We start from the raw sequence: 12592 nt of genomic DNA on the forward strand, positions 1-12592 counted from the left end.
TCTCTCGTTTACGTCACTTATCGATTAAATTCGTCTCTGTCTATTTTTTTTGGCCCTAATTTGGAAGGCACGGCTTACACTTCATCGACGTCGCGCCCTCCCCCCCCCCCCAAACTGAGCGCAAAGCCTGAAGGGAAGTGGGGTTATTTGTAATTTCTCTCTCCCCGCCCCCCTCGTCTCCAGCTGCGGTTGGGTGAGACGTTACGACCATCGGTGACGTCAGGCGTTGTTTGTTTGGAAGCTGACCGGCCATTGGCTGCCTGTGCCGCGGGGCCTTTCGGGGCTTGTAGTTTTCCTCTCAGGGGGCGCAACAGTCTCTTTGGCTTCTCGGCGGAGCAGCGACGCGATCTTCCATGGCAAGCCGGGAAGGTAACGGTGCCGCTGAGGGAACCGGTGGGCTGAGGAGGCCCGGGCCTCCTGCCCGGCCTCCCCTTCTTCCTTCTGTTTCCCTTGTCACAGGCGCTGCCGCCAGTCCCGAAAAGGGCGCCGAAAAGGCCTCCAAGTCCTCGGTGAGGATTTAAGGGGCGAAATTGGGGGGGGGCGTCGCTCCAAATCCCCCCCCCTTCTCTCTCTAGCCCCACGGAGGGAACCGGGAGCGCTGTCCATCAGGCGGAAACCCAACCGGGAGAGCTTCCTGAGGGGGGAAAAGTGGCTCCAATAAGGCCTCTTCAAAGTCATGTTGAGGGAGGTGGGTGGACTTCCAAGCCCATCATCCCCGGCTCAGCTGGAGGGGAGCCCTGGGAGGAAAAAGCCCGAAATAAGTCAGAAATACATCGTCACACTTGTATTCTTTGAGTGTCTAGGACAGTGTTTCTCAACCTTGGCGACTTGAAGATGTCTGGACTTCAACTCCCAGAATTCCCCAGCCAGCGAATGCTGGCTGGGGGATTCTGGGAGTTGAAGTCCGGACATCTTCAAGTTGCCAAGGTTGAGAAACACTGGTCCTAAGGGCTACTGCTATTATAAGTAACCCTCAATTTATGAGCTCACAACTTGAGCCTCACATTTCTGTGGCTAACCAAAGACAATTGGGGTTTTGCTCCATTTTAAAACCATTTTGCCACCGTTGTTAAGTGAACCCCTGCTGTTGTTAAGGGAATCTGGGAGATGAACTCCGCAGGCCTTAAAGAGTTGCCAAGATCTGACGAGCCAGAGAGTTCAGAACGTGCCCATGGCTGCTTTTTCCTTCCAAACCGATTCATTTAGCCAGGTCTCCAACACGGTCAAAATCGGTTGGTGTTTTTAAGACCTACTAGCATCTCTTCCCTACTACCACTGACATTAAACCCATCATCCCCGGCTCAGCTGGATGGGAGCCCGGTGAGGAAAAAGCCCGAAATCAGTCAGAAATACATCGTCACACTTGTATTGCATTGTGCAATTCAATCAAGCCTTATCATTTTAAACCAGTGTTTCTCAACCTTGGCAAGTTGAAGATGTCTGGACTTCAACTCCCAGAATTCCCCAGCCAGCGAATGCTGGCTGGGGGATTCTGGGAGTTGAAGTCCGGACATCTTCAAGTTGCCAAGGTTGAGAAACACTGGTTTAAACTGTTTGCCCGTATTACAGACAAATGACAAAATTTGGCCACACTTGAGGAGAAAGTCACACGAGATTGAAGATAAAACTGATCAGAATGACTGGGGGGGGGGATTGGATTTAATGTGGAGAAAACCACGTTTCTCAACCTTGAAAACCTGTGGACTCCCATCATCCAGCAGCAGAATTCTGGGAGTTTTGAAGTCCACACATCTTCAAGCTGCCCAGATTGAGAGAAACATAGGTCTAAAAAGAGAGGTAGTGAGAGGTGGGTGGGAGGGAGGGAGAGAAAGAGTAGGAGAGGAGGGAGGAAGAGAGAAAAGAGAGGGTAGGGAAGGAGAAGACAGAGGGTAGGAGTAGGGGAGAAGTAAGGGAAGGAAGAAGGGGAAGGAGAAGAGGAAGGAAGGAAGTAGAGAAGGAAGGGAGGGAGAAAAGAAAGAGGAAGTAAGGTGAAATGTGGAGGAGAGGTAGGGGAAGAAGAAAGAGAAGGAGAGGAGGGAGGAAGAGAGAAAAGGAGAAGGAGAGAGGGTAGGAAGGAGAAGAAAGAGGGTAGGAGTAGGGGAGAGGTAAGGGAAGGAAGAAGGGGAAGGAGAAGAGGAAGGAAGGGAGGGAGAAAAGAAAGAAAATAAGGTGAAATGTGGAGGAGAGGTAGGGGAAGAAGAAGGAGAGGAGGGAGGAAGAGAGAAAAAGAGAAGGAGAGAAGGTAGGGAAGGAGAAGACAGAGGGTAGGAGTAGGGGAGAAGTAAGGGAAGGAAGAAGGGGAAGGAGAAGAGGAAGGAAGGGAGGGAGAAAAGAAAGAAAATAAGGTGAAATGTGGAGGAGAGGTAGGGGAAGAAGAAGGAGAGGAGGGAGGAAGAGAGAAAAAGAGAAGGAGAGAGGGTAGGGAAGGAGAAGACAGAGGGTAGGAGTAGGGGAGAAGTAAGGGAAGGAAGAAGGGGAAGGAGAAGAGGAAGGAAGGAAGTAGAGAAGGAAGGGAGGGAGAAAAGAAAAGAAAGAGAAAATAAGGTGGTGTCATAGCAGGTGTGAAGGATGGTAAACAATACATTCCAAACTATACCTTATAAACTTTTAAATTGAATAATAATAATATAAGAATGGCAAAGAAAAAGAATAACTATGTGAATGTATACCTGTAATTGTATGTATGTATGTATGTATGTATGTATGTATGTATGTATGTATGTATGTAAGAGAATGAATGACAGTAAAAATATAAAGCACAATATAGGTAAATAATACTTGATCATAAGTAGCTAAGTATAAATAAATAAAGAAATGTATATAAAAATGGATAATGCATAACGAGATTATGAACGCAAGATAGAAATGTATAGAAGGGAAAACACTAACTGCAAAGAAACCGATTCGGAACTGCTGTATGATATACAATGGAACTTCTTGTTCCTATGTTGTTTTTAAGTTATGTGGTTATTTTTGTTAATGTGTTTATGTGTTCTGATGATGTGCTTTTGTGCATAAAAAAAAAGAAAAGAGAGAGAGCTCTTGGCTGTTTCAGAGGCTAATTCACCTTTGGGCATTGTTTAAACTCAAATGGAATTTCTTAAATCCAAAAATGTGGATGGGAGAACATTGATCCATGCTGGGGCTAGACTGCCTGGAGAACCTTTCTGAGTTTGAGGCCAGAAAGCACTTGCAAGTGTGGAAAAAGTTCAGGAGCCACTTAAAAAAATACATTTTTAGGAAGGGATAGATGGGATTGGGATGTTCGGGAATTTCACAGTACTTCTTTTTTTTTTTTTTTTTTTTGAGTGCTCAACAGGCCTTAATCCTGCTCAGACTTAATATTAACTTAATAAATCCAGCTAATATTAAGGAAATGTAAGAAATGACGTCCCTCCTTCCTTTCTTCCTATAGAGTTCAGATTCTGATGAGGAAGGGGGAGCTTCTGGCCAGACAGAAAGTAAGTAACTATCCAGTGGGAGTTCATATCTTACTTTAAATATTGTGAATGTATGAAATGAGGCTATCCCAATATCTTCCAACTATTACCGTCTCCCTGTAGCTAATGAGAAATTATTTCTAGACATAGAAACCCCTGAATTGTGAAACCCAGGATAAGAACTTCAGTGTTTGCTGTACACATTAACTATGTAAACAAGCCTTATAATTACATTCTTTGGCCTGGAATAAGGTAAGCCTGGTCTTAATCCATCGAGCAAAGACACATGACTTCTATCTCTGGGCCACAATTACATATATGTCCATTTTTTTAGTGAGCATGTACTTTGTGTCAGCTGTCTCAGGACAAGATGAGCAAATATCCAGTGGAGCACGTAAATCGGAACTTATTTGTCAAAAATAAGAATGGAATAGGGGAAGTGAGTTCCTAAAACAACAATGCGCCTTTCCTTTCAGAGTTATGCTTCTCTAAAACAAGGAGGGGAACCTTGTGGGTTTTTTTGCTTTTCTAACAAATCTTCGAATGAGGCAAAACAAAGTAGAGAAGCCTCAAACTAGATTCCCCATGGCTGACTGGGGAATTCTGGAAGTCCATCCGGCTGAAAGCTACCAAGATTAAGAGACAATGTTTGAAGACATTAGCATTATTTTAATAAAAAGCATAGAATAGCTTGCATTTGAGCTGCAGAAAGATTTTTTTCCTAAAGTAAGAGTTTTAGCACACTATACAGAGCTCTCATGGGGTCCCTGGTGCTTTTTGAGTTTGATTATTTTCCTGCAGACGTTTTATGACTTAACTAGGTAACATCATCAGTGCTAGAAGGGAGTAGGGTTTGCGGAGAGGAGGAGGCCTGGGGCGTCCTTGGTGGTCTCTGAGCTTAGTGGTTTCCTTGCAGATATTTCATTATCCCGCTAGGTAACTTCATTAGTGTACTGATGATCTATTGGCACAGTTCTCAGCTCTTCAAGGCACATGATAATGTTGCGATTTTTTTCCCTTTCTTAACAGTGGATTTTTTGCGGAACCTCTTTTCCCGGACTCTGGGCTTCGGCAGTGGGAAGCCTGAGAAGGTGCTGGAGGAACTGACGCTGGAAGGCGTGACCAACTTCATGCTCACTGAGAAATGTAAACCAGTTCTTTCTAGAGATGGAAACATTTTGCTCTTTTCTTGTTTTCTAACGACCTCTAAAGTGGATGAAAAAGGAGAGGGCCCAGGGGGCGGGGAAGAGCTGTGATGCAGGTGGTGGTGTAGATCAAAGAGAGGAGGGCGGCTTGGCACCTCTGTCTGCTGCAGTTAAATCATGTTATCAGTATATCTCTGCACGCTTACCTGTGGTTATTGATACGTTTACCGATAGGGACAGCTGTTGACAAAGGTTATTTCCCCAGGGCCACCCAAAGTCGGGCTCTTAGCAGAAGAATTTGAACCCCAGCCTCTGAAATCCTGCGGCTTCAATGGCTGGATGCTTATGCCAAACAGTTGGTGCTGTTCAGGGTATGAGGGTGGCATGGTGTAATTCAGGGGTCGATATTGAAAGGCAATTTACTGCCCTTTCTCTTGCAGGCAAGAATATAATCTGTATGGTCGGTGCAGGAATCTCAACTAGTAAGTGTCACGATGGCTTTGTTTGTTCGTTGGAGGAGCAGAATGGGATGCTGGTTGATAAAATTAGAAACTGCCTTTACATAGTTAGGGGTCAGAAGAAGTTTTTTTCTACTCATTCTAAAAAGGGGTGCTCTTATCCTGCTACAGAGATTTATTATTTTTATTGGGACAGTCCTTTTCTGGGAAAGTCGAGAAAGAAATGTTCACAAGAAACACCCTGTTGAATCAAACTTATTTCTCCCCTTCGTTCTGAGCTGGGCTTGAAGTAATGAAGCTGGGAGCCTCAAGTACAGTATCTGCTTCTCAGCTCAAACTGTATTGGTGCTCCCTGTAACATCAGAGTAAAGAAGCCCCTCTCCTTAGAATCTAGTTAGTTTTCTATTCCGCTGCTTCCAGCTGCCAGTTCGGTCTCAGCGTTTGCCTTTCTGCCTCTCAGGTGCGGGGATCCCTGATTTCCGCTCACCTGGCACGGGGCTGTATGCCAATCTGCAGCAATACAATCTACCATACCCCGAAGCCATATTTGAGATCGGCTACTTCAAGGTACTAGGCTGAGTTGCCCACTTGCTATTTACTTGGGCTGAATACGGTGCTCTCTTGCAGTGTGTTTTCTTTGGCATAACTGATGCCATGTCCGTTTTCATTTAGCAAAACCCGGACCCATTCTTCACCTTGGCTCGGGAGCTGTACCCAGGGCAGTTCAAGGTCAGCTGGCTTTTCATGTTTCCTGGGCGGTGGGCAGGGATTTAAACTCAATCCTAAAATGGTCTTGTAACCTTAGGGGAAGAAATGGCTGCCTCAAAGAGTTCCTAACAAGTGCCCTCCCTGCCCCCTTCACACGCTTGAGAAGCCCACCCCTCTTTTGGTCTGTTTCTAGTTTAGAGAGGTGCTCAAAATCCAGTCTCTCTAAGAGGTTTTAAGTGAGGGGCTAATCCCGCTTTAGTGGAGAAACAGAACTACGTCCTCTGAGTTTTCTCAACAATTTTTAGTGCTTGGGAAGAGGGGCATTTCTGTATCAGACTGGTTGTAAAGTATTCCATCACCAAATGGTATACAATTCTCATACAATAAAACCTACAATAGAAATACTTTAACTGCCCATAGAATAAATAAATACACACACACACACACACACACACACACACACACACCCCTGCAGAACTGCATTCTTCACTTAGAATTAACCTGAGTGACTTGATTTCCCAGAGAGACTACTATCAGGGCCCCTCCTGCACTCATCCATGAATTGGGATGAGGTACGACATTTCGGGAGGAGGGCCTGCTTTTTTGAACAGCCACTCTGTTGAAATCAAAGTGCCCTTCTCTGGCTCGGTTCCAGAAGATGCCAAGCACCAAATTCTTTTGTTGATTGCTCACTGTCATCCTCGCGTTTTAATGAACCAAAGTGGATGTTTTTTGTGCTGTCGTCAATTGATTATGGATGAATTTATGCGGTTTACTGTTGCATTTAATCGCTGTGAATGTTTTATTGTTGATTTACAATGGATGTTTTAATGTGATGATGTTGTTAACTGCCAAAGAGTCGGAATGAATGAGTAAACATATAAATAAAAACTAGCCCTTTGATTTTCTTTGTGAAAAGAAATATGACATTTAAGGCTCTGGTCCTTTTCAGCCAACAGTCTGTCACTACTTCATTCGCCTTTTGAAGGAAAAAGGGCTGCTGCTACGCTGCTACACTCAGGTAAATAAGTCCTTTTCCCTTTGGGTCTCTTTCTGGTCCTTGGGGCTGGCACTTTAAAACAAATTTTTGTTACATTATTCCGGCCCACTAAATAAATAAGGGCCATTAGCATTTTCTTGCTTTGAAGTGGTGCATTGCAGCAAGTGAATTTTGAACAAGTCTTCTTGACCGTGAGCCAATAAAATGATTTAACGGTACAATATGAGTTATTGTAACCATATGCAAGGGATTTTTTTTAATGTTGAATTCACGTCTGGTGCTATGTTAATATGTTAACATATTAAAAGTTAATATGCTGACATTAGATGAAATAACAGGACAATTTTCAAAGCACGTAACATATTGCTTTTCAAGAATAAGAATGAAGACCATTGGTAGTTTACAAGCATTTAAATGAGAATACTGTGTAGGATACTTAACAATTCTGGCTACCACATGATGGATTTCTCTGCAATCCCCCAGAAAACTTGTATAATGACAGAGTAAGGAAAATGAAAAAAAGAGAACTGATGCAGAGAGTGCAGGAGTTAAAATACCTATTCCATTTTAAAATTATTCCATCGTAGTATAAATGATTTGAAATGTAGTAATCAGGACTTTATTTCCTCGCAATTGGCTCAAAGTCACCCAGCTGGTTTTTGTGTGTGTGTGTGTGTGTGTTTAAGGTGGGATTAGAACTCATGGTCTCCCACTTTCTAGCCTTGTGCTTGAATCACAGGGGTGGGTTCCTAGTACCGGTTTGCTTCGTGTGCGCTGCGCCTCACAATCAGGGGGCTGTGAGTTCGATCCTGTGTAGAGGCAGATATTTCTCTCTTCGGGCACAATGGGAATTTATCTGCTGAATAAAGCTCCGCATTGGTGACAGGAAGGGCATCCGGCCAGTAAACACTCAGCTCCATTCAGTTGGCCAGACTCCACCCCGCAAGGGATTATGGGGGTCATTAAAATGAGATGATGATTGATGGCCACTTCAGGTTGGATTTATTGCAAACCTCTTGCCTTCCTCTAGAACATCGACACCTTGGAGCGGGTGGCTGGTCTGGATGCCGAACACTTAGTGGAAGCCCATGGCACCTTTTATACCTCCCATTGCATCAGCTCCACTTGCAGGACGTCCTACAGCCTGGAGTGGATGAAAGGTGAGGGTCAGGCATTGGAAGCAGGGAAGACATTATCAGGGGCCTTCCGGAAGGGAACGAAGGGGTGAAGAAATTTTTTTTAAAAATCCTTCGGAATAAACTCTGGATTATTCCCGCTGCGTGATCTTGATAAGCAGTGCTTGTTTCTGAGATGTGTGAATGCTGCTGAGGGGAGAAAACCACCACTTGTGAGATTGAGACGTGGTGGCACAGTGGTTAGAGTGCAGTACTGCAGGCTACTTCTGCTGGCTGCCAGCTGCCTGCAATTTGGCAGTTGCAATCCCACCAGGCTCAAAGTTGACTCAGCCTTCCGAGGTGGGTCAAATGAGGACCCAGATTGTTGGGGGCAAGAGGATGACTCTGTAAACCGCTTAGAGGGGGCTGTTAAAGCACTATAAAGTGGTATATAAGTCTAAGTGCTATTGGTACTGGTATTGCTATTCCAGTGGTACGCTTTGGATTGCCTGGTATGGGTGGGTGCAAGACAGAGGTTAAAAGACTGATTAGAATTAGGGGTTGTAACTATTTTTATTTATTTATAAAATTGGCTGCCCCTTTAACCCTAGAGTAACTCTTGGCGGCTTACAGTTCCCGCTTAATTAAACCATAAAATGTGAAAATGAAACCTTGCAACCAAAGACACATGCAGACGGCGGGTGGGGGGAAATCTGTTATTAATCAATCAGCCACCTCCATTGCATTGATTCCCCCACTGGAGCCCCAAGCCAACTGGCACAGCCACGTCTTTAGGCTCTTCCAAAAAGATAGGAGGGTTGGGGCCAAACTCACGTCAGGGAGGGTGGGGGAGAGATGTTCCAGAGGACAGGAGCAACGACAGAGAAGGCTCTCCTCCTGGACCCCGCCAGCTGGGATACTGGAACTGAGGGGATCTGCAGCATGCCTCCCCTGCCGGCATGGGTGGTACGGGCCAATCCCAGTGGGGTGAGACTGTCTCTCAAGGAACCTAGACCTCTGCCATTTATGCCAAATCATGAATTAGCTGCAAACGGAATTGGCTCAGGTGCATTGCTCTTATTTTCTCTTTCAGAAAAAATATTTGCATCTCTCACCCCCAGGTGTGAAAAATGTCAGAGTGTAGTGAAGCCAGGTGAGCATCTCCACCCAGTCATTCATCAAAGCAAAACATCCTGGGGTCTTGGTGTTTATCGATCAGGTTTCAAGGAAACCTAACCCAAGGTTCTGCTTTCTTTTCCTTTGTTCAGACATTGTGTTTTTTGGGGAGAATCTGCCCCCCCGTTTCTTCTCTCTCATGCAGTCGGTAAGCACTCCAGTCCTTGGTCCTTGGGTTGGAAACACTGGCAGCCCCACCTTGGAGGTCTCCCAAGAGCCAGGATTTCTGAATCCTTATTCTAGGAGTTAAAATTTCTCCAGACGAAATGATGTTATGTAGTCATCTATGCTAATTTGTCAGATGTGATCCTTAATTGGTTAGGATGAATGAAATCTAATGAATGGAAATATGGCACAGAAGGAGCTCCGTTTTAGGCTGAAAATAGAGATAAAAGGACGCAAAGGCTCAGTGGCTAAGACGCTGAGATTTTGGATCACAAAGGTCGGTAGTTTGGCGGTTCAAATCCCTAGCACTGTATAATGGAGTGAGCTCCCGTTACTTGTCCCAGCTTCTGCCAACCGAGCACTTCGCAAAAAATGCAAGTAAAAAAATAGGGACCACCTTTGGTGGGAAGGTAGCAGCGTTCCGTGTGCCTTTGGCGTTTAGTCATGCTGGCCACATGACCACGGAGACGTCTTCGGACAGTGCTGGCTCTTCAGCTTTGAAATGGAGATGAGCACCACCCCCTAGGCTTAAAGGCTTAAAGTTGCCAAGGTTGGAGACCCCTGGTCTATCGTGACCATAATAACATGGGGCAGCAAAGTCTGCCTAGGCCTGAATAAATGGAAGATCCAAGGATCATATCCAAATAACACGATTTCACAGAAACCTGGTTAGAAACTGGGATGCAGTTCTTCGGGTGACCGCCATCCTTCACGCTAACCCTCTGCTTGCAGGATTTCCAGAATGCGGACATGCTTATTATCATGGGAACCTCCCTACAGGTCCAGCCTTTCGCCTCTCTGGTCAGCAGGTCAGTGAACCTGGGCTGTGTAAGGGAGAGCTTGCTTTTCTTTTTTTCAAGCATTATAAAATACGAAAGTAAATGAAAGAGCAGTGAGGCAGGAGGGGAGAGGGGAAAGAAGTGAGGCAAGTTAGAGAAAAGAAAAGGGGGGAAAAAGCATTAACTTCTGACTCTGTTGCAGTAGAAAAAGGCATTAGCATCAAATCACAGGTTTTTGTTTTCCCCTAATAATAAGAACAAGTCATTTCTGTAAAGATCGATCAATCTAATCTGTAAAACCCAAAGTCAAAGTTACATTCTTTCCCACCTTAAGCACAAAGCTCAGAAGCGGTTTCCACATGGAAAGCAAAGCACTCATGGTCTTTTCTGTCATCAGAGGAGTCAATTTTGCCATTTCAGCCAACTCCCATCAGCTTCTGCAACCGAGGACCAGCTTTCCTGAACCAAGACGCCACAGGCACCGTTGCTAAACGGTTCCTCCTCTCTGTTTCTTCCAGGGTACCCGCAAACACTCCGCGTCTTCTGATCAATAAGGAGAAGACAGGCGAGGTGAGGTTAGCTTTGCAGCCTGTTTTCTAGGGCCTGCCACAGAGTGGAAGCTCCTGGGAATAAGAGGAGGGATGGGGCAATTACGGCAGCTTTTCGAGCAGTGGACTTCAACTCCCAGAATTCCTGTGCTGGCCTGCTTCTTCTTATACTTCTGCGAATCAGGAAGCCATCAGCTTGAGTTGCTTCTAAATGCTATCTTGTTGCTCTGGCCTTTTTTAAAAAAAAATGCTTTTCAGCCTAGCCTGCGTATCGCCATCCAGGTCATCTTCCCTACTCTCTACCATAAAATTATGGCAATTTTACGACCTGTGGAGTTCAACGCCCAGAATTCCTGAGCCAGCATGTATCGTGATAGTTCTCTGCTGATCCCCCATCTGAAAATGGTCACCATCTTTGAGCTCCCCCAAGAGAACGTCCTTCCATTTTTTTTTTGGTCTCGTTTCAGAGTGATCCTTTCATGTCCCTGATGGGCTTAAGCTGTGGGATGGATTTTGATTCCGAGAAGGCATACAGGCAAGTTCACTTCAGAGCGCAGGATTGTGGCAGGGTTGACGCTGAGAACTTAAAGGGTTAACTCATGGGAGGTGGGGTGTTGTTCAGTGCTTTGGTGCCAAACAACAGTCTTAGGTAAGAGGCTTCACTGAGGAGTTAAATAAAACCAAGTTTAAGACAATAATTGCTGTTTGTTTCTGTTGATTCTGACATGCTCAGTTCCCTTGGCGTATCTAATGCAGCTTTGTGGTTCATATGCTGAGCTCCCCTGGTGGCTTCAGGGAGGCCATTCTTGGTCTTGGTCTATGGAGATTCTCAGTCATCCAAGTCATGATTGTCCCAAAGGTGCTTTTTTCCCCAAGAGGCAACTAACTTTCTGGGAGATTTTTGAACACATTTGCTTCTCATCCAAGAAGCTTTTGGGGGAAAAAAGCAGTTGGGACATTCTTGGTCTTCATAGCCCAGGTGTATTAGGGAGATGATCCTGCTAGGGAGATCCACCTGATCGTAAGGTGTTTGTAAAGATTGCTGGAAGAAAAGATGCATCTGACTTGGAAAGCTTTGTCAGCTCTGTATAAAAACCAATTCATTGGAGTTCTGTTATTCACCCTTCTGTTTGGGGGCCTTTCCCATCACGCTTAATTTTTCAGGGACGTCGCCTGGCTAGGAGACTGCGATGAGGGCTGCCTGGCTTTGGCAGAGCTGTTGGGATGGAAGGTACCTCTCCCGTTTGAAAGCCACAGAGAACAGATGTAGAAATGGACGGGTTCTTTTTAGCTCCCACCGGGGTCTCATTGGGAAGGGGGTGGCTTGCCAACTCTGAGCAAATTAAGTTTGTGTTTATTTCTTGGTTATCTTCCTTACGTGGTTTTCTCTTTTCTCTCACCCCCCCCTCCCAGAAAGAGCTGGAGGAACTGGTGAAAAAGGAACACGCTATCATTGAGGCCCAGTCAGGACAGACGGTGGGTGTCGGCGCAGGCACTGATCAGCAACCAGTCAAAAAGCAAGAACAGAATCCATCTTCGGAGAAAGAAAAGCCAGCTGCAAAGAAAGAAGAATGAAGAGATCAGAGAATCGAGGAACCCTATTTTTCTATTATTAAAAAAAAAAACACCTCGACGTGAACGGGGGATGCTTGAGGCCTTCTGTCTTCATTTCCTTAAGGCGAGCTGACGGGGTTTCCATCTTTAGCGGAGGAAATTTTCTACATAATTTTGGGCGAGTTCCTGTCACCCCAAATTGCTATTGGGAGAATAAGTGGAAGGAAGATTCTTCTGGGAGTCAGTTTGCGCTGCCGGAGAAAAGGCAGGATATAATTCTAACAAATAAACTGAGCAAAGGGACTTAGCTGTCCGGGGTCAAAGATTTGGGGGGCAGTCATAGAGTTCAGGGCAAAGGTGGAATCCAAAATAGGTCTCACCCAAAGTCATCTCGGGGGACTTTGGGCCCGATGGAAGACACTAACAGCTGAAATTATGATTGAATTGAAGTTTTCATTTAGCGGGAGTATTTCTTGGCGATTTCTTTAGAATAGGGATGCCCAA

The 12592-nt window shown here is 45.3% G+C and overlaps 1 protein-coding gene across 1 annotated transcript; it reads left to right on the forward strand.

Moving 5' to 3' along the window:
* The first annotated feature begins 272 nt into the window (after window positions 1-272).
* SIRT2 (sirtuin 2) lies at window positions 273-12501 on the forward strand. Its single transcript, XM_032227354.1, has 16 exons — window positions 273-369; window positions 460-509; window positions 3416-3461; window positions 4470-4586; window positions 5026-5067; window positions 5504-5610; window positions 5716-5772; window positions 6704-6772; window positions 7782-7911; window positions 8960-9019; window positions 9135-9190; window positions 9940-10016; window positions 10505-10556; window positions 11002-11069; window positions 11699-11765; window positions 11948-12501. The coding sequence occupies exons 1-16, from the start codon at window positions 354-356 to the stop codon at window positions 12107-12109; spliced, it is 1176 nt and encodes a 391-aa protein (XP_032083245.1). The 5' UTR covers window positions 273-353; the 3' UTR covers window positions 12110-12501.
* The last annotated feature ends 91 nt before the right edge of the window (window positions 12502-12592 follow it).

Source organism: Thamnophis elegans, chromosome 12, assembly GCF_009769535.1.
Source record: "Thamnophis elegans isolate rThaEle1 chromosome 12, rThaEle1.pri, whole genome shotgun sequence".
Lineage (NCBI taxonomy): Eukaryota > Metazoa > Chordata > Lepidosauria > Squamata > Colubridae > Thamnophis > Thamnophis elegans.

Excerpts from the sequence above, each read along its gene's own strand:
- SIRT2 (XM_032227354.1), top strand. Across the intron at positions 9,020-9,134 it reads TCAGAGTGTAGTGAAGCCAG|ACATTGTGTTTTTTGGGGAG; the intron begins GTGAGCATCTCC and ends TCCTTTGTTCAG. Across the intron at positions 11,070-11,698 it reads GATTCCGAGAAGGCATACAG|GGACGTCGCCTGGCTAGGAG; the intron begins GCAAGTTCACTT and ends TTAATTTTTCAG.